A 24242-nucleotide genomic window follows, 5' to 3' on the forward strand; every position below is an offset into this window, starting at 1 on the left:
AAAATTTAAAATTTTAAAAAAGTCCGTCCGTCTGTCCAGGTATTTTGTGAGCAAAGTACAGGTCGCATTTATGAATCGATTTGGATGAAATTTGGCACAGGTCACTTATTTGACCCAAGGATGAGCCCTATTGAAATTGAAGAAAATCGATGCAGATTTAGATATAGGACCCATATATAGTGAGGCCGATTTTAGGTAAATGGTGCACCAAGGCCCCTGAAAACCATTCGATTTGCTCGAAATTTGGCACAGCGTACTGAATTAGGCCTAGAATGATGTGTGTTAAGTTTCGTGATAATCGGTTCAGATTTAGATATAGATCCCATATATAGTTTCGTCCAATTTTGGGTAAATGGTGCACCAAACTTCCAATATTTTTCAGATTGACTCAAAATTTTGCACAGCGTACTAGATTATATCCAGTTTGATGTGTGCGAAGTTTTGTGGAAATCGGTTCAGATTTAGATATAGCTCACATATATAATTTCGTCCGATTTTAGGTAAATGGTGCACCAAAGTCCCTGAAAATCATTCGATTTGCACGAATTTTGGCATAGCCTACTTAATTAAGTCTAGAATGACGTGTGCTAAGTTTTGTGAAAATCGGTTCAGATTTAGATATAGCTCCCATATATAGTTTCCTCCGATTTTGGGTAAATTGTGCACCAAGGTCCATGAAAACCATTCGATTTGCACGAAATTTGGCACAGCGTTCTGAATTAAGTCTAGAATGATGTCTGCTAAGTTTCGTGAAAATCGGTTTAGATTTAGATATAGCTCTCATATATAGTTTCGCCCGAATGGTGCACCAAAGTTCCTGAAAATTATTCAATTTGCACGAAATTCGGCATAGTCTTCTGAATTAAGTCTAGAATGACGTGTACTTAGTTTCGTGAAAATCGGTTCAGATTTAGATTTTAGCTCCCATACATATGTTCGTCCGATTTAAGGCAATTGGTGCACCAATGTCCCTATATATCTTGCGATTTGCCAGAAATTTGGCACAGCGTATTGAATTAAGTCTAGAATGATGTGTGCTAAGTTTCGTGAAAATCGGTTCAGATTTAGATATAGCTCCGATATATAGTGTCGGCCGATTTTAGATAAATGGAGCACCAAAGTCCCTGAAAATGATTCGATGTGCACGAATTTTGGCATAGCGTACTGCATTAAGTGTAAAATGATGTGTGCTAAGTTTCGTGAAAATCGATTCAGATTTACATGCACCTGGTGAAGGATATCATATAGTCAGCCCAGTCCGACTTTACTAATTTCCTTACTGGTTTACTTTTATTTTTATTATTTTATTATTTTTTTAATTAAAATATCCCTACCCATGTGATCACCCCTAATGTTGAGAAATATTTGCCTATGCTTTCTTCTTCTTCCTTGCATTTCTTCTTTTTCCCACATTTCTGCTCTCTATTTGGTCTCTGAATTAGAGAGAGAAAGTCGTCAAAAAATTGCCTGCCTATCTGCCTCCGTTCGTGCCTAGTGTGGCGTATGCTTAATATTTTATTATGCAGCTGCTCTCTCTTTTAGTGTGCAGGAGGAGTACAAATATTGTTGAGTGCCTCTTATTTTCAAGGAGGGCATTTTTTGTTCTTCGTATCGTGCATAGGTTGTTGCTCTCGAATAGTGTCATAGCGTGGCATGGCATGGCATACATGTCTATGGTCATGTATGCCAAGCATTCGAAATAAAAAAAACATAAAAAATGATGATGCAAAAATGGAATCAGGAAAAAAGGCGAAACAGAATTATGGAGGGAAAAACTATTCTGGGAGAAAAGAGATTAGAGATTTTAATTTTTTTTAATTTCAAATAGTTTAGAAAATAAAACATATTTTTTTATTAAAAAAATATTTTAATTATTATTTTTTTTTATATTTTTTAATGTTATTTTATTTCAATTTGTACCCAATCTGATTATAATAAGACTCTTCTAATATACCACACTCACACACACACACATCCATGTTCATGTTATAATGCCCTGCCTCTGCCACTGCAGCAGGCAGCAGCTTCTGTCAATTGAAGACGATGCTGATAATCACAACAACTAATAACGATGCTGGCCGACTGAAGACGAACTCTGCTTTGAGTTCATTGCCCGAACGCATTGGGTTATGATGATGACGATGATGATGTGAAGTTTGAGCTCTCACTTTCTATGAGAACATGTTGTGCTGGTAGTGGCGGCAGCAGCAGCATCAATTGCTCTGCTGCTGAGGCTGCTTCTTTTTTTAGTTCGTTTCTTTGTTGGTATGGTGAGGAGTTACAGAGTAAAAGAGAGCTTTCGAGTTGGAAACAAACCAGCCAGCCATCCAACGAGCATCGTCGTCGTTGTGTGCATCATATCTGCAAATGTTATGATGGCAGGCAGGCAGCAGCCAGTTTTTTCATGCACTTTTTTCTTTTTTGCAAACTCTGTGATGAAGCTACTGAACTCATCATCATCTGCGGGGAGCGTAATTATTATTATTTTTGTGTTATAATAGTTATCATCATCGTCATTACCGTCATCATCATCAAACTACTATATAATACTACAAACAAGAAGAACAAGAAGAATACTAAACAAAGAGAAAAAATAAGAACACTAACAACAACACCAACTACAACAACTACAACTTTAGCTGAGTTCATTCACATCACTTTTTCCTTTCCCTCGAGAATTGAATATCAGAGGCACACACAAAAAAAAATATATATGGGGGTTATGATGCAGGATTTTCTAATGGGGGAGCAGCTAAAGGAGAATTGAAATTTTTAAAAAAAAAAATTAAAATATAAAAAAAGAAAAATTTAAAAAAATGTCAGAAAAAATTAAAAATAATGGGGGGGAAATATAAAAATATGGAAAAAAAATAAAAAGTGGTGAAAAAAATAAAAAAATTTGAAAGTTAAAAAAAAAAATTATTTATTTCTTAATTAAGAAAATAAAAAGAAATGATTTTTATAAAAAAAAATTAAAAAAAAATTATTTTTTTTTAAATTTAAAAATAATTTATTTTTTAATTAAAAAAGATTAAATTATATATATATATTTTTAATTAATAAAATATTATTTTTTAAATAAAATAAAATTATTTTTATAAAAAATATTAATAAAAAATTAGTTTTTTTTTAATTTAAAAATTATTTATTTTTTAATTAAAAAAATAAATATTTTTTTTAATTTGGAAGAAATTTGCCACAAGTCGCTTATTTGGCCCAAGGACGAACCCTATTGAAATTGGAGAAAATCGGTTCAGAATTATATAAAAAAAAATTGGATAAAAAATTAAAAAAAAATAAGGAAAAAATTTAAAAATTGTGGAAAAAAATAAAAAAGTTTTATTAAATTTAAAAAATTGGAAATTTATATTAATTTGGAAATAATTTAATAAAATGTTTTTATTAAAAATGAAAATTATTCATTTCAAAAATATGAACTTTGAATAAAATATTTATTTTTTAAATAAAAATAAATTATTTTTATAAAAAAAATTAATAAAAATTTTTCTTTAATTTAAAAATTCTTTATTTTTTAATTAAAAAAATATATTTTTTTTTATTTTTAATTTGTGAAATGCAGTCCGGATTACCGAATAATCCGGATTGTCGAGGTCCAGATTATCAAGTTTATACTGTATATAGCTCCCATATATATTTTTGTCCGATTTTAGGTAAATAGTGCAACAAAGTCGCTGAAAATCATTCAATTTGCACGAATTTTGGCACAGCGTACTGAATTAAGTCTAGAATGATGTGTGCTAAGTTTCGTGAAAATCGGTTCAGATTTATATATATAGCTCCCATATATATTTTCTTCCGATTTTAAGTAAATGGTGCACCAAAGTCGCTGAATATCATTCGATTTGCACGATTTTTGGCACATCGTACTGAATTAAGTCTAAAATGATGTGTGCTAAGTTTCGTGAAAGTCGGTTCAGATTTATATATATAGCTCCCATATATATTTTCGTCCGATTTTAGGTAAATGGTGCACCAAAGTCCTTGACTTTACTATTTTTCTCCTGGTTTTAATTTTTTTTTTTTCAAAAAAATATTTTATTTTTTTTTTAATAATTTTTTATTTTTCATTTTTTTTCAATTTTTTATATATTTTTTTTTAATTCTCAATTAATTTTTTTTCTCGAATTTTCCAAACACTCACATATGTCTGTATGTAGTTTTTTTCAGTTCTGTGTTGCATTTATATTTTGCTTGGCTGTGTTGTTCTTTATTTTATTTTTTTTATTGAAGACAAAAAATTAAAATAATTCTTTTGTAGGTCATTGAACTGCAGCTAGCTCAAGTGAACTCTGCATATGTATGTAGCACAGCAAAATACACATACACACATTCGCACACACACACAACAACTCATAGTTTGCTCTGTTCTGTTGTGCTTCCATACATTCCGAAAAAAATGTATGTGCAAAATGCACTTTATCTAACAGTCAACTCAAATGCATAGAGAGCGCACGACAAAGAGAGAGAGAGCGAATGAACTCTCCTCATATTTTTTTGCATTTGCCAAAATCACTCACAAAAAGTCTCCCCAATGAGCTGGCTTTTATTTGGCGGCTCGAATTTGTATGGAGAATCACATAGTAAAGTTGAATGAAATGAATTGTGTTATACTCTCTCTCTCTCCCCATTGAGAGAGAGACATGGAGAGAGATAAGCATAACTGGCTGTTGTGGCCTTTGTTGTGAGATGTGTTAATGGCTGATGGTGATGATGATGTGAGATGTGTGTGGGGCGGCGGTGAGTGTATTTTTTGAGGTTGATGGTGATTGTGTTTGCAACAACAACAACAACAGCATCGGCAGCAATGACGACGACAACACACAGAGCAGGCAGGCAAGCAAAAAATATAAAGAGCTCCATATTTCGAGGTTTTTGACCGAAATGTGGGTCACGACAATGGTGAGTTCGATGAACTAAACAACAATCATCAGCCGTTGTTGTCGTCGTTGTCGCTGCCATCGTCGTCGTCGTTTTGTTCATTGCTTCGTTCGTTCATTCGTTCGTCCGGCCGAGTGCGTTCATAAAAATACCCTCGTCCATAGGCAGGCTGGCTAAATTCGTTCTGCTGTGTTGTGGTGCTCTGTGTGTGCTTTCATATATACGAACGAAGGCGTTGGTGGTGGTGGTGCTCCCCCAATAAATTCAATATTTAAAATACACAATAAATACAACACTCCACACATATGTCTTCGTCATATTACGTTGAAGTTGAACTATTGTCGTCGTCGTTGTTGTTTTGTTTGTTATTTCTTTATTCTTTGATTATTAATGATATTGAAGTTGATGTGTTTTGTTTTGTTGTGTTGTATCGTGAAACATATTTTTGTTTTGGGCATTTTTTGGGAGGGTGGCATTTTGTTGTTTTTTCGTCATGTTTTGTTTTGTGGAAAAGCGGCAGAAGTGTTGTGATGGGTGTTTTGTGTGAAGATCAATCAAATGGAAATAAATATATTTTGGGAATTAAGGGAAATGTGGGAGAAAAATAGGCGGGTATTTTTATGGAGTATTGTATAATGATTGGTGACGATCAAATGGAGTTTTTTTGGCAGGGAAAATTATTTATGAAGGGAATATACAATTTTACTGGAAAAAAGCAACAGTAATAAATATGAAAAAATTTATATTTTTATAAAAAAAAAAAAACAGTAAGGAAAATAGTAAAGTCGGACTGGGCCGACTATATGATACCCTCAACCACTTTGAAGAAACGTTTAAATATGTGATCTTTATCGATATCTAAACCGTCTAACATTAATCCTCACTCATTCAGGGATCATTTTCAGGGACTTTGTTGCACCATTTACTGAAAATCGGGCGAATCTATATATGAGAGCTATATCGAAATCTGAACCGATTTTCACGAAACTTAACACACATCATTCTAGACTTAATTCATTGCGCTGTACCAAAATTCGTGCAAATTGAATGATTTTCAGGGACTTTGGTGCACCATTTACATAAAATCGGGCGAAACTATATATGAGAGCTATATCGAAATCTGAACCGATTTTCACGAAACTTAACACACATCATTCTAGACTTAATTCATTGCGCTGTACCAAAATTCGTGCAAATTGAATGATTTTCAGGGCCTTTGGTGCACCATTTACATAAAATCGGACGAAAATATATATGGGAGCTATATCGAAATCTGATATAAAACATTTTCAATTTTTTTATAAAATTTTTTCAATTTTTTTATAAAAATTTTCCAATTTTTTTATTAAAATTTTCCAATTTTTTATAAATTTTTTTTTATTTAGAAATATATATTTTTAAAATATATTCAAAATTTAGAACCAATCATGCAACTCTGATGCTTTTTTGAGTTTAGATCTCGTTTAGTTCACTTTTTTGCAATGATTTTTGTCGCCTCTCGTTGTTGTATTTTTTTTCGATTCATTTCGTATTTTGTTGTTCTTCTATTTAGTTTTGCACAAAATGTGAATGTCCTCTGTTAGCCCACAAATTAGAAAAAAATTGCAATGTAGCGCGAGGTTGACGACTGTTGTTTAGTTCAGCTGGCTTGGCTGGCTGGTTGGTTGGCAGTCACGTACCCACACAGACACACTCCAATAGAATATAAGCATAAGAACCCTCAAACCTCTTACCTGGCCCTGCAACTGAAAACTACAATCATTTGTTGTGTGTTTGTGTGTGTGCCTGCTGCCCCCCTGGGGTGGGGGAGCGTATGAGTAACTGAGTAGAATTTTATTGCTGCTATGCAGTTGCATTGAATGCATGCAAAAACAAAACTTTGAAATCAAACTCACGTGTACGATGTACACCAACAATGGTAGTATTCTCCACTAAACGAACGAATGAACAACAGCCATGCACACACACACTCATGTACTGGGAGAGAGAGAGGGTCTCGTTGCAGTGCTTGCTTAGGCTAGTGCTAGATAGCTCCCCCCAATAGTAGTGTGCTGTGTGTGTGTGCTTCGTGTTTTCTTGTTGTTGAGTAGTTTCTCGTGTGTGCTCGCTCGCGCTCTTCCATTCGTTTGAGTGACTTTGTTGTGTGGTTCGTCGTGGGGCCAGCCGCCAACGAACCTCACTATGAGTCGTAAAACTCTACAATCATTCGCTAATTGTGTGTCAAACTTAACGGACGTGTTTGCGTGTGATTTTATTTGAACAAGAAATTAATTCAAAGTTGAACAAGACAAAAACAGCAAAGTCCAAAGAAACAAACAAAACAGAAGCAAACAAAAGAAATAACAACGCGTCGTTTGTAATAAAACAAAAATAAATACAATATTTTTGCGCTAAAAATTTGAAAAATAAAAAATCAAAAAATAAATAGCCAGAAGGAAATAAAGGAAAAATTACAAAATAAAAAAGGCCATACGAACGGACCTTTTGAAAAAAGACGGTGGTGGAGAAAAAAAGCCTTGCCGCCAAAAAAGGCTACAATTTTTGAATGAAATAAAAATTAAAAAAATTCTGGCATAAAAGAAATAATTTTTGGCGCTTTGTTTTTTAAAAAAGAGAAGTGGCAAAAAACAAATTTTAAAAAAATGTTCCTTAATAGTAAAATTTTAGTTTAAAAAAATTATTGTGATTTCACAAAAATTAAAAAATAAAAATCCAACCAAGTGTCATTTTAACCAAAAAGAAAAATTTTTAAAAAAAAATCAAAAAAGATTTTTTGAAAAAAATATTTTTTCAAAAATCTGATTTTTAAAATAAACGTAAAAAATGGTGTGTGCTATGCAGGAATTAACCACCTCGGCTGTGGCCATTACCGAACATCATCATCATCACCATCATCATCATTTGCATGCAGCACCGCCACAAACAACCACACCAACAACATACCCGCAGCTACAACAACACCAGCAATCCCCCACACAGCAATTGGAGGTGGTGCGAAGTTTGGGAAATGGCCAATTTTTGGCCACCACAGCCTCAGGGCAGACGGTGATTGCTGGACCGCCACAGGTCGCACAGCAACAACACCAGACAACAAATGGTGTTCCGCAACAGCAACAAATGACCACCACAATTGTGGTCCTGGCCACGGCGGCCTTGGCCAATGGTCAACAACCCCAACAACAACAATACCAAATTCAAATTCCGCAACAGCAGCAACAGTTGCAACAACAACCTCTACACCAGCAACAAAAGTTGACAACGAACAAAAGCCAACAGCTGAAGAAGCAGCATGCCTCCTTGGTGAGATTATTGGAATCGGCGCCCATAACCAAAAAGGTCATGTCGGGGCATGCCCCACAGCAGCAACAACAGCCAGCCGGAATGAAAATGACACAAAATACTAGTCCTGTGGTGCAGCAACCGAACATGTTGCCGTTGCAATTCCAGCAACATATTGTCATACCTCAACAGCAGCAGCAACAGTTGCCACAGCAACAACAACAAATTATTTATGTGGAACAAAAACCTCAACAGCAACAACAGTTGCAACAACATCAGACATTAGCTCAACAATTGGCACAACCAAAAAGACTGAAGCAACAACAAAACTCAACAACCTCCAACAGCAACACCTCCTCCTCAAACAACAACAACACCACCACCAGCAACAACACCTCTACATCGGTTGTCATTGTGGCTGGCAACAACAAGACAACAACATCAGCAGTTAACTCTGCTGGCCCCAACATGGCACAACAACAGCAACAACAATTAGTAGTATTACCCGCTCCAAATACAACACCAGGCTCGGAAGTGACCCCAGCCTCAGGTGACAAGACAAACACTGCGTATCACAACAACTCCAACAACAACAACAATCTTAGTACAATACAAGAACAAAAATCTCATGAAGGATCTCCAAATACCCCCTCCTCTCACACAAACCAAACAGCTGCAGCTCCCGAAGCCACAACGGAAGGCAAGGGTGCTTCCGAGGCCACCAGCAACTCCACCACGACGCCGACGCTCTATGAACCGCAACAGTGTCCGTGGAAAAAGATACGCTATGCCCGTGAATTGAAGCAAAAGGAGCAGCAGCAACAACAACACAACAAAGAGGATAGCCATAAGGACCTCAAGGAAGAAGAAGCCAAGAAGCAGAAGCAACAGGAAGGAGGAGCAGGAGTAGCAGAAGAGCAACAGCAACAACAACAAGAACAAATATGTGATAAATTAGCCCAAAATGACAAAGACAAGGTGAACAGCAACAACCACACCTCCCTCACAGGAGCAACAACACCGGCCCCCATGGCCGCCGCCGCCTCCGTTCACCACAGCCACAACAAAGAATTAAACCTCGCCGAACAAACCCACAAAGAAATAGCCATGCTACTCAAGCAACAACAACAAAACTATCAGCAACAAATGCAATTGCAACAACAGCAGCGTCGTGATAGTTCCGACAGCAATTCCTCCATGATTAGCAACACCTCCAGTACACATTCCTCCTTGGGGCAGGGTTGCACCTGTACTCCCCAGCAGCTGGCGGCACAGCGTGACAGCAGCAACAATTCCAGCAGTGATGATGATGCCATTATGGATGATGGTGGAGAGGAGGATGTCCTCTGCAACTGTCCGAATTGTTGTGCCATGGACACAGATGCCGAGGATAATAAGGAGGAGGATCTAAGCACCCTGAATTATTTGTGTCAGAAATTCGATGAAAATCTTGAAACTGGCAAACATCAACAACAACAAACCGATAGCAACAACACCTCCAGTAATAATAATCAGAACACCACCACCGATCAACAACAACAAGATGCCATATTTAATAAAATAATGAAAAATGAAAATGATATTGAAAATCAGCAGCAGCAACAGCAGGACACCAACAAAGAACAACGAAATGAGAAAGTAAATGTTGAAAAAAATTAGGAAATTCATAAAATAATTTATTAAGTAGATTTAATAAAGAATAAATTAAAATTTCAAAAAAAAATTTAGAGAAATAATTTTGAAATTTTTTAATATCAAAATTATTTTTTTATATTTTTATTGAAAAAATTTAAATATTAAGTAAAAAATATAAATTAAAAACCTAAATAATTTTGAAATTTATAAAAAAAATTGAAATATTTTTTTTAAGTATTTAAAAAAATTTAAATTTTTGCTCAAATACTTTCAACATGATTCTTATTATGTTTTATTCTAAATTTTTGTAACTCTAAAAAATATAATTTCGTTTAAATTTTATCAATTTTTTTTAAAATATTTATCTCCAACTCACTATTTTTTATATTATAAAAATCATTTATTTACTTTTATTATTATTATTTTCTTAAAAAATATTTTATTAAAAATTTCACTTTTTTTCTCCTTCCTTCCAGGGCTTTTTCCGTCGCTCCATACAGCAAAAGATCCAATATCGCCCCTGTACAAAAAATCAACAGTGCAGCATATTGCGCATCAATCGCAATCGCTGCCAATATTGTCGGCTGAAAAAATGCATTGCCGTCGGCATGAGTCGAGATGGTAAGTCACAATATTTTTTCATTCAAATTTATGTATTAAGGGGGGGTAAAATTTATTACAAAAAAAATTTGGAGTGGTCGAAGGACCAAATATTTTACATAGAGCAAAAAACTGTCACCAAAAAATAGGTCGAAGGACCATTTTATCTCACGAAGAAATTAAAATCTATTTTTTTTAATTTCAAATCTTATCGAAGGACCAACAAAAAGCAAAAATAAGAGCAAGAAAATGTTTAACAAAGAAAATTGGAAGGTCGAAGGACCAAATATTTCATGTAGAGCAAAAACTGTCGCCGTATTCAATAAAATGAACAGGTCGAAGGGTCGTTTATCTCAAGCAAAAAACGGAAACAATTAAAACATAAATCGAAGGACCGATTGAAGTTTTTAATTTCAAATTTTGACCAGTCGAAGGACCAGTATTATATATAATAGAAAAATGATTATAAATAAGTCGAAGGACCATTTATTTCAAGAAAAATGGGAAGCAATCGGACATATTTCAATCGTAGAACTATTATTATAATGCTGAGATCGATTGCATTTAATTTGACTGGTCGAAGGACCAATATTTTATGTAGAGAAATGAGTTTCAGATTTTTCAACAGGTTGAAGGACCATATAATTTACGTTAAAAACATTTTTGTAATTTTGGGTTTTCTGTAATTTTTTAAATATAAACCTTAATAATTTTTCCAGTCGAAGGACCAACTTTTTTTTTAATGACACTCCATTACATATTTTTTTCTTTTTATTTCATTTTACTTGTTTCAAATATTTCGGCATTCCCTTTCAATTTGTTACCAAAGTCCCCTCCATTCTAGAATTTACCTCGACGAAGGACCAATTTTTTATTGTGACTCCATTTGGTTTTTCTTTTTATTTCATTTTACTCCTCTACACCAAAATCCGAATTTTATTTCAAATCCATTTCCAATTAATTTCTCAAAGAATTAGAACATTTCCCAGAATTCAGAATTTGTTTATTAGCACCTTTGAAATTCTAGAACATGATTAATTTGGCCAGGAAATTTTTGTTTATCACTTGCCCAAAAGTTCAATAACCCGGCCTGCCTACTGCTACATTTTTTTATTACGTATTATTGTTTATTTTTTGTTTACAACAAACTTCCTCTTCTTCTTGTTTGTTATTTTTGCATATGGCAAAAAATTGTGGTATTTTTGGGGCCAAACAAATAACAAGTTTTTTATTTACATTGCGCGTTTGTTTTTGGATGACAAACAAATTCACAATCAAGTTCATTCACCTGGGCCAGAAGTTTGACTTCGTAGTTAGTCAGACATCGTCTTGGCTTTCAAGAACAATGAGTGTGATTCAGCCAAAGAAGTCTCGTTTTTATAGTTTTTTTGTTGTTTTTTCTGGAAAGTAGAGTGCCAAATCCGCACTTGCTGAAGCGCGATAACAGCACGCTTATTTATTTAGTTCAAGTTTTTGGGGTTCACATTGTGTGTGTGAGTGTGTGTTTGTGCTGAATTTTTTGCGCCATAATTGTTTAAGCAAATTTTTGTTTTTATTATTATTATTCTTGTGGGCCATATAAATGTGCTGTTTTTGTGTGTCATCACATTGGTCTGCTGCTTCTGCTCACCCGCACAATCATGTGAAATTGTTTTTGTTAAACGACCCTGGTTGCCTGCCTTGCCTCACTGGCTGACTGATATGGTCCGCCCGTTCGTCCGTCTCGTTAAACAGAATATTATGAAATGGTGCTAAAAGTTGAATGAACGCACTTAACCTAAATTTTTGCAGGCACACACAGCCAGACCCCCTACTCCTCCTCCTCCGCCAACCCACAATACATTTGCAAACGTAAATTATATGCACAAACAATAACCATGAGATGATAAGGAGGAGAGAGCCGACATGAGACGAGAGAGAGAGGATAAGAATTTAGGCCTTCAAAAAAATATATGTTTGTTTGTTTACATTAACTTGAAAAAATTCAGCATTTGAGATTGATAAATTATTTTATTTTTCCCCCGAAAAATATTATAACATAATATTATTTAATCACAAAAACACACAGCCAGTTGTTATGCTTCAATAATGTAATACGTGCTGCTTTCTGCATGTCTAAACAGGAAATTGCCATAAATTGTAAAGAAAACAACTAAAATTCCCCCTTTAAAGAAAGCCAAACATAACACTCTCCACAGGGAAACATAAACGGGAGAGTTAAAACAACAACTATGTAATCAACACACACACACACACAGAGAGCCTCTTCTTCATTACTGGATTGCCTAATACTTTGTTATGCTCCCCATACATTATTTGGCTGCTCTCCCCACCATATCACAAACAACAACAACAATTTCTACAAACAACACGTTATATCGATGGTATGCGTGCGTGTAACTCGTAATATCGTGTATACGACGACTTACCATATCATCATCGTCGTCGTCTTCTTCGTCTCGGTCGTCCCTCGTTGCTTGTCTACTATATAACACGAGCCATAACCATGTTGTGTTGTGTTGATGACGACGAGTTCATTGACTCTTTCTCATGGCTCTGCTATGGCCGCTGGCGTCTCTGCTGCTAGCACTGTGTGTGCTTGCTTGCTTTACCAACAACAGAGCCCCTACGTGTGCTGGCGCTGCTGGCGTCAACAGCAAAGAAATGAAAAATGAAAGTAAATGTGTTATGTGTGCTCGCCTCGTCTCGGTTCGTCTTGTCTCGTCTCTGTTTTGGTATTCAATGCAGAGACCGAGCAGGCGAGCGGCCGACCTCCATACATTTGATGTGTGTGTTATGTTTCTTTCTCCTCTGTGGCTCTCCTTTCCCACTGCCTGTTGAAACAACCAACCAACCTCCCCCAAAAATAACAGTTTATCTGTGGCGGTGTTGTTGTTATTGTTGTTATTGCGGTTATTTGTTGTTGCGTTTGCTGTTTTTATATAAAACTGGCCATGTGCTTATTTCTTTTATTATCTTTCAAGGAAACTTAAAATAAAACATTATTTTTTTATACAATGTGGATGAATGTGTTTTTGTTGTTGTTGTTTCGTATACAGTTCAGGTTGTTGTTGCCTTAATTTTTCATTGGTTTATTTTGTTTGTCGAAACAAAAAAAATAATGAATACAAGGTCTTGATGAAAATACAAAAAAAATGCAACAACAATAATGAATTAAAAAAATACATATACCGTTAATGAAACAACAACCACAGAAAAAAATGAAAATAATTTATTAACTTTTTGAAGGTAAAAAAAACTAAAAAAATAGGACGAGCAAGCAAAAAAAAAATATTAAAAAGGAAAATAGGTAACAGAGATAAAGAAAAAATTAAAGGAAAAAAATAAAAACTATTGGAAATAAAAAATATATTTTTTTATACAAAAAAAAAAAAACAAAATCAAAATCAAACCCAACGTTGGTCTCCATTTAGGAAATTAATTTATTTTTAATAAATATTTAAGATGAATTACTAATTCCAGCAGACTTTATAATTACTTTAGAAAATTTAGTTTCGTTCGGGTCCCACGTTGGGCGCCATATTTTGTTATATAATATATTCCGAATTTATTACAAAAAACTACTTATGTATATTTAATGAAAATGGGCTGAGGTAGACCCCTCTGTCATGGAAACGAGTTATCAATAGTAATTCCAGCAGCCGTCTATTATTTTTTTAAAATAATTTAAAAATTTTCTGCTCCCATGTTGGGCGCCATATCACCTTTTTATAATTTATTCCACATTTATTACAGAAAAAATACTACTAATATTAATTTAATCAAAATGAATATAAGAATTAATATTTTTGGGTCCCACGTTGGGCGCCACATATATTTTTTAAAGTTTTAGAAAGATTTTTTAGGTCTTGTTCTTGGATGCGTGCCCAACAAAATTCTTCCACAACACTATTAGCCTATTTTTTTAAATTCCGAAACCTAAATACTTTTTTCTATCTTTTTTTAAAAATAAATTTCCTTCAAACATTTTTGTTTTGAACAATTTATTTTGTGTTTTTTTTTTCTTTTAAATAAATTATCTCTACATTTTGCCATGTTTGACCTAAATAAACACTCAACACAACACAAAATATTTATATTTAGAAATATTTACTAATTTATTATTAAAAACAACAACAACAACGAACTATCACACACACCACTCATACATCGAACAACACACAAAACTATTTCCTAACCCAACTCTACGACTTTCACTTTCTTTGTTGTGTGTGATTGCACAAAAGCCAAAACAACAAAAAAAAAACTTTCTTTTTCATTTTGGCCATGGATTTTTGTGAAGACAAGTTAATGTTGTTGTTGCTGTTACAACAACAACCAAATCATAGTAAATTTTATTGTAACAAAAAACAAAAATAATCACCATCATCGTGTGATGATGACCAAAATGAAAACGAAACTGTAACCAACAAAAATTTCTTTTTCGTTTTTTTGTTGTTGCCTATATTCCAAAAAGTCTGCTAGCTGGCCCCAGGTTTTTCCGCCGTGGCCGCTTCAAACTCTGCCTCCCTCACCCATTCTTGTCTTCTCAAAAAACAAAACTCTTACAAAATTTCACTCTACTCTGTAAGAGTAGTTGTGCGTTTCACTTTTATCTGTTGGAAAACAAGAGAGAGAGGGAGCGAGAGAGAGGAGGGAAGGCTATGCCTTGTTGTTTTTATTAACATTCAAAGAGGCCAGGGGTTTTGTTGGGAGGGAGGCAGCTTTCATGGCAATTGTATAAGTCGTATGGTTGTGTGCCTTTGTGTGTGTGTCTGTTTGTGCATGTTCAAGAGCCTCTGAAGTTCATTGACCGGGCATGTCTGACGTTGGTTCGTTCACAAAACTGCGAAACTAGGTCACAATCAGCCAGCCAGCAATAGCAACAATCAACAATATCGTATGCATACGTACGTACATACATATGTATGTACGTGTGTGTATGTGTGTTTGTATGTATCTTAAGTGCTATAGATTTGTGTTGTTGTTGCAGACAAAGTGTCAGTCGTCATATCAGAAAAAATAATATATATATTTTTGTATAAATAAACAAAATGTAAAAAGGGGGAGAGCAAGAGAGAGAGATGGACGAAATAAGAGCATTTGGTGGAGAGAAGGAGGTGTGTGTGTTTGATATGAAGGCTTGCTGGTTTGTGATTGTTCATCATTTGCCGTTAAAATGAGACAAATTATGAGTAATTTATGATCATGGGGGCATAATATTAAAAATAAATAAATGACAATTTACATAAAATAATACAAAATTTACATAAAAAATAAATAAAAATTTACATAAAAAATTAAATAATTGAAAAAAAAATATAAAAAATAAGAAATATTAAAAAATCGTAAATTCAAAATTAAAAACATTAAAACAATTAAATAAAAAAATTTAAAAAAAAAAAAAAAATAAAAATGAAAAATATTGATTCAAAAAATAAAAAAATATATTTTCCATTTAAAAATCATTTTTCAATTTAAATTTCCAAGAAAAAATTCTTTCAACGTTGGGCGCCATTTAAGAAAAAATTATTATTTTTCAATAAATATTTAAAAATATAGTTGTCAATAAAAACCTCCATTTTAAAAAATAAATGTAAAAATATTAGAAATCGAGGTTTTAAAATTAAGAAAAAATTAATTAAAAAAAATATTTCCATTAAAACTCATTTTCTATTTAATTAAATAAAAAGAATAATATAAAATATATTTACATTTCTAAAAAAATGTTTTTAACGTTGGGCGTCATTTTGGAAAAATACATTATTTTTCAATAAATATTTAAAAACAAATATAGTTGTCATAAAAAACCCCTTTTTAAAAAAATAAAAGTAAAAAATATTCAAAATCAGGTTTCAAAATGAAGAAGAAAAAAAAATTAAAAAGTAAAAAAATATTTATTAAAAAATAAAAAATTATTTCCATTAATTTCTTATTTTATTAAAAAAAATTCTTACATTTCTAAAAAAAATGGTGTCCCCACGTTGGGCGCCATTTTGGAAAAATCATCATTATTTTTCAATAAATATTTAAAAACAAATAACAACCCCCATTTAAAAAAAAATTGAAAAAGTAAAAAATACTAAAAATCGAGGTTCCATAATTAAGAAAAAAAATTAGAAATAATTAAAGTTAAAAAAATATTGATTATAAAATAAAAAATTAGTTTCATTAATATCTTGTTTTATTTAATAAAAAAGAAAAATAAAAAATTCTTACAATTCTAAAATAATGGTGTCCACGTTGGGCGCCATTTTAGAAAAAAATATTTATTATCTATCGGATTTTTGAAACCCATCATAAAGAAAAAAATATTTGAATATAATGATTTTTTAACTACAAAAATATTTTATTCATTTTTTTTGTACTACAAACGTTGGGCGCCATTTTAGAAAAAAATATTTATTATCTATCGGATTTTTGAAACCCATCATTACATTACATTACTACAAAAATATTTTATTCATATTTATTTTTGTACCACAAAAAATATTTTATACATTTTTTTATTAAATTTCCAGACATTGCAATTTTTTCATTTATTTTCTTTATCCCCATAAAAATATATTTTTTTTTTTTTCGCAATAATTTTCTAAATTTCTCTTGCTTGGCACACATGTCTGCCCACATTGATAACAATAATGAAAAAAATGAAAAAATACACATAAAAAAATAATATTCAAATAAAATAGCAAAAATCCTTCCATTTAGGGTCACACGTACAATGTACTTGTCGCTATGCCTTTCAAATTTTTTTCTATTAAAAAAATATTTTTCAACTCAAAAAAAAAAAAAACATTTATTGCATTTGAACAGCCAGCCAGCAAGCAAGCAGGCAACCCAAATAGCTACACACAGCAAATAAATTTCAATTTGAAAACACACACACTCATAGAAAATAAAACTATGTGTGGTGGTGCTATTGTCGAACAACAACAACAACAAAGTCGACGACGACGAGTTATTTGAACTTTATTCAGGTCAATTACAAATATATTACGTAGATTTTTGTTCAAAAACTGCTGCTGCCTGCTGCTGGTTGTAGATGGATAGATGGCTGTCGGACAGACTCACAAACTATCTATCTGAATAACACTACAACTACGACCCAGGCAGCAGCTTGCCTAGCCAGCCAGCCATCCATTAATGTATTTCTCTCTCTCTCTAGTAGTAATATCAATGATTGTATAATGAAAAAAAAAAAATACTGAACTGAAAAAAATACTAAAAAAAAAGATGAATATATGGAGGCTATGCATTAATGACACGGCCTCTACAAAAATAACAACATCAAAATGCCTGCCTGACATTTTTTTTCGAATTTTTTACATGATGTTTTGTTTGTACCCCCTCTCTTTAATTGAGAGCAAAATTGACATAGAAAAAAAAAAAAAAACGACAGTCAGCCAGCCTGCATGCAGTCAGTTATAATCATCACCACCATTTGAAATAAACAAAATGTCTAGTAATTTTTATTGAATGAAAATATGTTGTTCATATTTACTTGAAAGAATTTCAAATCGGTTTGTTCTAGAAAAAAAAAAAAAAAATAGAAAAATGAAAACAAAAATATTGGAAAAAAAATTAAAAAAAAAATCCAATTTTTTTGTCAAATATATTTTTTGTTCCCCTCCAATTTTTGGAAAATGATTTTTTTCGAAAAATTAAGAAATAAAATAAAAATTATAAAAAATTTTTCAATTTTTTCCTTCCTTGTTCATATTTTCATATAATTAATTTATATTTTTATTTATTTTAATTTTTTTTTCCACGAAAATCCAAATACCTGAAACTTTCTTCTTCAGTTCACTTAACTCTCAACCACCACAACCATGCATGCAAAAACTGTTATCATAACAATTTTTTGTTGTTTTTGTTTTATTTACTTGTTTTTTTATTTTTGCAAAACTGTGGTTATTACTGATTACATAAAATGTTAGTACTCTCTCATGAAGAAAGAAAGAAAAAAAACAAGAAATTATTTTTGTTAAAGGCCTGGTGAAATTTTTTCCACCGACAAAAAATATTAAACCAGCCAAAAAACAACAGATAAACAAACAAGCAGGCTTGTTCAAACAGGCAAAAACAACAACAAAAATAAATGAAAAAAAAATAAAACATTAAACACCTCATGTCAGGTATTAACGTAATAACAAGTTTATTTTTGTTTTCTGTGGCGCTCACTGACTGACTGTTTGTTTGTTGTGTATTATAAAACAGTTGACTGTTGTTGTTGTTGGCCTGCTGCTTGCTTTACTATGTTAAGTGAACCTTCAAAAAGTTCATTTACCTTTTTGGCTGCTGCTGCTGGTGGTTTGGCAAAATTATGTGGTGGTGATAGCCAAGTTAACGTAAAAAAGAAAGATATATTCACACACAACAACAACAGACTACTCTGCTCAATTTTACATTAAGTTACCACGCGCTCTCTTTATTTTCCTCTCCTCTCTCGCTCTGTTGAGTGCTTAACTCAATCTGTGTTTTTGTCGAAAACACTTTCATTTTTCAATGCCTCCCAAAACTAGTTTTTTTTCTGTCTTCTTTTTTTGCTCCAACAACATGTGTTTTATCTCAAAGAGAGCGAGATTTTTTAGTCTCCACTTCATTTACCCTAACCTACGTTAAGTTGTTATATTACGAGAGTCTCCAAAGCACAACACAGCAATGCACGGCCACAGTCGTTCATTTGCTTGTCTCGTTTGGCTTGGTGGCGCTCTTTGCCTTTGTTTATCTCTCTCTCATTGATGGATGTGATGGGGAGACTAACCTATCACGTTGCATTGCTCTAGAAATTGCTGTTGTTGTTGCTGTTGTTTGCAATTGAAATGCATTGAAAAAGTTCAACGACTTTTAGAAAATTTCTCGAAGGTTTCAAGTGCTTACACACACACGCACGCACACAGATATGTGTGTTATCATCAGCCTCTTTAGCCACCCCACCCCTCTCCATGCACACGATTGCATAAAATGTAAAGCAACGAACGGCCGACCAGCCAGCCATCATACGACGAAGTCTCTTGTGCAAATTTGGCGCACAAACGACATCGTTTGCTGTCGTTTATTTTGTTGGTCGGTCGTTCGTTCGTTTGTTTGCTCATTCGTTCATTCGTTGTAAATGCAATGAAGCAGCAGCAGCAGTGACGTGCACATGCCCATTGTTTTTTGTTGTAGCAACAACATCAATGCAAAACTTTTTTTGCATTGCTTTGCTTTGCTGCTGCAACCGCAACAACGACTTGAAAAACTGTGCTGAATGCCGTTCATTGCTCTTTTCCATTTTTTTCGTTTCGTTTTGTCGTTCGTTCATTTAGATGACTGGCTGGCTGACTGGCACACACACACACGAACACACACGAATGCATTTTTATCTTTAGCCTCGTTTCAATTTGTTGATTGGTGGGGGAGGAGAGGGAGGTGGAATGGCTGCCAAACACATCATGCCACACACTTATCAACAGCAAAAGGCGAGCCGAGCCGAGTCACCATCTCGCAGCAGTTCGTGGAAACAGCGCCAATGACTACATTAATGTACACAGCAAATGCAGTGGCTGTTGTTGTTGTTGTTGTCGTTGTTTCATTTTTTGCAAAACGCCATTGAGAGATAGTGCGACGACAACTATGCAACGACAAATGCATTTGCAATGAACATACATACATATATACAAATGTATGCATGCATACATATGTATGCTTGTGTGTGTTCGACTGTAGGTTTGCGTTCTTTTTTTTTTTTGGTTGTCGCACATGAAGAGTGCAAAGACTTGTATGTGGGTCATGCACGGTCACTCAACTTGCAATTTTCAAGTGAACACACTGACGGTCTGTCACAATGGCACAATGACTATCTAACTGGCTGTTTGTCTAACGGACTGACTATTTGCCGTTTGCAACGACTTACATGAGTCTCGTACGTCAATTTGACGAATTGCATTTACACGAGAGTTTAAACAACAAATAATGGGAGAGTTATCATCTATGGCTCTTTGTGTGTGCGTGTGTGTGTGTGGATGCTTGCTTTGTCGTGTTGTTTCGCCTGCCTAAATGCATTTGCAAAATTATGCATGGCCTTTTTCAAGAGTGTATGTGTGTGTGCTTGCTCTCTGTATTATTTTTGTGAATGTAATAAGATTTTACCTTGGATTATGTTTGGAAGGCAAATAATTTGAAATAATTTTCTGGCAGATTTTTTTCTTATTTTTGTTGTTTTTATTGGTGTTGTTGTTGTATTGCATATTAATACCAAATTTTGTACAGGTTAAGGTGAACTTAGAGGAATATTTTTTGATGATATTTAAAAAATATTATTTTTAAACAATAAAAAATAAATATAAAAAATATATTTTTATAAAATATTAAAAAAAAAATAAATTTAATTAAATTAATTAGTTTAAATTTAAATTAATGTTTTGTTATTATTAGTTTTTATTGATTTATTTTATTTTATTCAGATAATTTTTCCAATTGTAAAAAAAATATTTTTTAATTATCCAGTCAGTTTGTAGTAGCTTCCATTAAAAAAACTAACTTCGGTCATTGACTTCTCATTTGTTTTTTTATTATTATTTTTGTATTCCAAATTGTTAATAACTTTCGCATTTTTTTTTTTTTGCTATTTTTCTTTCGAAACGTGTAACTAAATAAAACTCAGAAGAAAGCTGAAAGAAAGAAAGTTTTCTGGGGGTATTTCTCTGTTTCAGTTTCAATTTTTTTTTATTATTTTTATAGTTACGAAAATTTTTACACACTTATTGAGGTAGGCAACAACAACAAAATTAAAAATAAAAAAACAAATCAGGTTACAATAAAAATAATAACAATAAAATAAAAACAACAACAACACACATTTTAAAACTGGCAAGTGAAAGTGAAATATAATCACAAAAGAAAGAAAAAGAAATTTCCAAGTCAATGACTTTGTTTTTTTATTATTTTTATTTAGTCGAGCAACATATAAACAACATGTATGTAGCAAACATGTTTATGTGTATGTTTGAGACTTGTAGTCAAAACACGTTTGCTTTGTGGAAAAAAATGTATTATTGAAAAAAAAAACATATTTATGTTTGGCAGCAGCACCTTTGTTGAAAAGAAATGAAGAACACACGCTCGTTCATGGTTCAAAAACCCCATATAACAATTGGTAGAAACTTTCACTTTTACTTTCGTCGCGCATCATTAAGCTAAAAAAACAACAGACAATTAACTGGAATAGATACCCAAAAGAAATTGAAAAAAAAAAACAATGGGAATTTGCAAAACCTAAAGAAAAAATAATACGGAAGTACGTCTTAGGCATCTTTAATGGTCTCCTCGAGTTTAGAGAAGAAAATTGAGTTATTTTGTTGGGATAAAGTGGGACGTATACTTAATGCCCTTAAAAAATTGTGTGATAATCATACGTCTTTGGAGAGGGCAATTAATTTATATTCTGGAGGAAGTAATTTTTTTGAAAGATTTTTTTAATATTATTTAATTTTCATCAAAATTATTTTCCTATATATATTCTCCAAAACATTTGGAAAAATATTTTTTCCAAACTTGTTTCTATTTTTTTACGTAAATTTTTATTATATATTTTTTTTTAATTTAGCTTTTTCTATATTTTTTTCTTTTATTTCTCAAAAAAAATTTTTAAATTTTATTTAAAAAAAAAAAAATATTTTTTTTTCAATATGATTTTTTTCAACATTTTTTTTTAATTAATTTTTTTAAAAATATATATTTTTTTTCAATTTTATTATACAAAAAATTTATTTTTTTTCCAAAATATTTTTTTTTTAATTTTTCAAAAAATTTATTTTTTGAAAAAATTTCCTTGCATATTTTTTTGATTCCTACATTTGTTGTATTTTTCTTTCTCCTTCATGTTTTGCTCATGTTGGCCTCATTACTTTCTTGAGTTCATTGACCGACCAGCAGAGCTGATGCTCTTGAGTGGTAGCGGTAGGGTTGGTTTTGTTTTCATTTTTTGTTTCTGTCTTTTTTCGATTTCTATTTCGTTGAAAACGAAAAAAATGTAAAACAAAAAAATTATTTTGAAACAAGTTTTTTTTTTGGTTATGAATAAATAATATGGTAACGGTTTCATTCAATATATTTTGCAATATGTTTTTTTTTTTTTGGCTATGATGGACGACAATTTGTCAAAAAATAAAAAAACAGAAATTGGTGTCACAAAATTGAAAATCGAACATTGATTAATTACCAGCAGCAATTCCCAAATTTTTGATGGGTGAAAAAAAACACAAAACCTTGACATTTTCATTTTGAAAATTTCAAAAAAAAAAAAAAAAATGTCACACAAAAAAATGGCACACGACATTAGATTACATAGATACATATAAATACATACATATGTATGTGAGTTTGTATGTCTGAATTTTTTGCAGCAACATTTGTAGACGATTTAATTTCAAATATCTAGCATTACTTAGCAACCAAACTACCCCAGCTCACATTCCCTCTCATCCCCATCATCACCATCCAATCCTCCCCATCCCCTATATCACATTAAACCAATCAGCCAAGCGAACCATCCATACGAACCCACCCAGCCAGCCAGCCAAAAGTCATTGAACTCAAGGCAAAAAAATTCAAATAAATGACAACAAACTGTGCTTGCCCTCGTTCTACTTAAACGACGTAGCACACATAACACATCCATACACACGTTCTCTCACACACACACAGCAAATAGACCCCCAAAAAAGGACGTTTCATGCTATTCAAATAAAAAAATATTTTTGTTGTTGTTGCTTTTTTTGCACAGCAAATAATTAATTCATTAAACACAAATTGATTAGCAACTTGACGTTAATTAATTTTAATGGCTATCAATGAAAGGCAACACACCCACGTGTTGGTTGGGCCAAGCAAGCAACCAACCAAACCTTCGAACTCCAACCAAAAAAAATATTCTGAAGTTCAAGGTATTTTTTGTTCAGAAATAATTAATCTTTTTATTATTTAATTGAATTTGTATTATTCTATTAACAAATTACAAGTTATAAACTTTTATCTAAAGCTTTCATGAAAGCTTTTTATAAAGTTTATTAAGTTTGTGCATAAAAGTTGGTGGCCATTGATGGCATTAAAATAATTCACCACAACACACAAAGGTGAAAAGCTGAGGCATGAACTTTAATAAAAGCTTGCTATAAAGATTTGAGCTTTTAAATGTGTTCTTTATTATTAAAAGAGAAAGACAAAAATTAGCAGAACTGTTGTGTGTTGAGTTTGTTAAGAGAATTGGAATGGATTTGGTGGGCGGCCACAATGAAGAGACGTTAAAAAGCTTGTTTTGAAATTTAAAAAGAGGAATTTTGAAATTTTGCCGGTTAAAAAAATTGAAATTGAACAAAAAAGGAAAATAAATTTAAAAAATAAGTAAAAATATTAATAAAAAAATCATTTTTTAGAAGAAAAAATTAAAAAAAAAACATTTTTCGAAAAATTTTTTTATTTATATTTTTTCTTTGTGTGAAAGAAATAATTTTTAAATATTGTTTTAAATTTTTTTATAAAAAAATTATAAATATTTTTTTTTAATAATTTTTTCAAAAATTAATACCAAAAATATCTATTTTTTTATTTTTTTAAATAAAAAAAATTTTTTTAAAAATAATTTTAAATTTTTTTTTTTATAATTAAAAACATTTAAAAAAAAATTTTTTTATATATATATTATTTTTTATATTTAAATAATTTGCTTATTTTTTATATATATTTTTTATAATTAAAAAAATATTTTTTCTATTAAAATTTTTTTTATAAATTTTCATTATTTTTCAATTATTAATTAAATTTTTCATTTACAATTTAATTATTTT

The 24242-nt window shown here is 32.0% G+C and overlaps 1 protein-coding gene across 1 annotated transcript in view; it reads left to right on the forward strand.

The window, feature by feature from the left end:
- Nucleotides 1–24242, forward strand: part of LOC133331502 (ecdysone-induced protein 75B, isoforms C/D) — a 193981-nt gene that overhangs the window by 156577 nt on the left and 13162 nt on the right. The window contains exon 3 of the mRNA XM_061539892.1: nucleotides 10290–10434. Coding sequence (XP_061395876.1) covers nucleotides 10290–10434 — 145 coding nt within the window. The remainder of the gene's footprint in view (nucleotides 1–10289; nucleotides 10435–24242) is intronic.

The sequence above is a fragment of the Musca vetustissima genome, unplaced genomic scaffold (assembly GCF_032173495.1).
Source record: "Musca vetustissima isolate MV318-11 ecotype Yass unplaced genomic scaffold, APGP_CSIRO_Mvet_v1 utg3460, whole genome shotgun sequence".
Lineage (NCBI taxonomy): Eukaryota > Metazoa > Arthropoda > Insecta > Diptera > Muscidae > Musca > Musca vetustissima.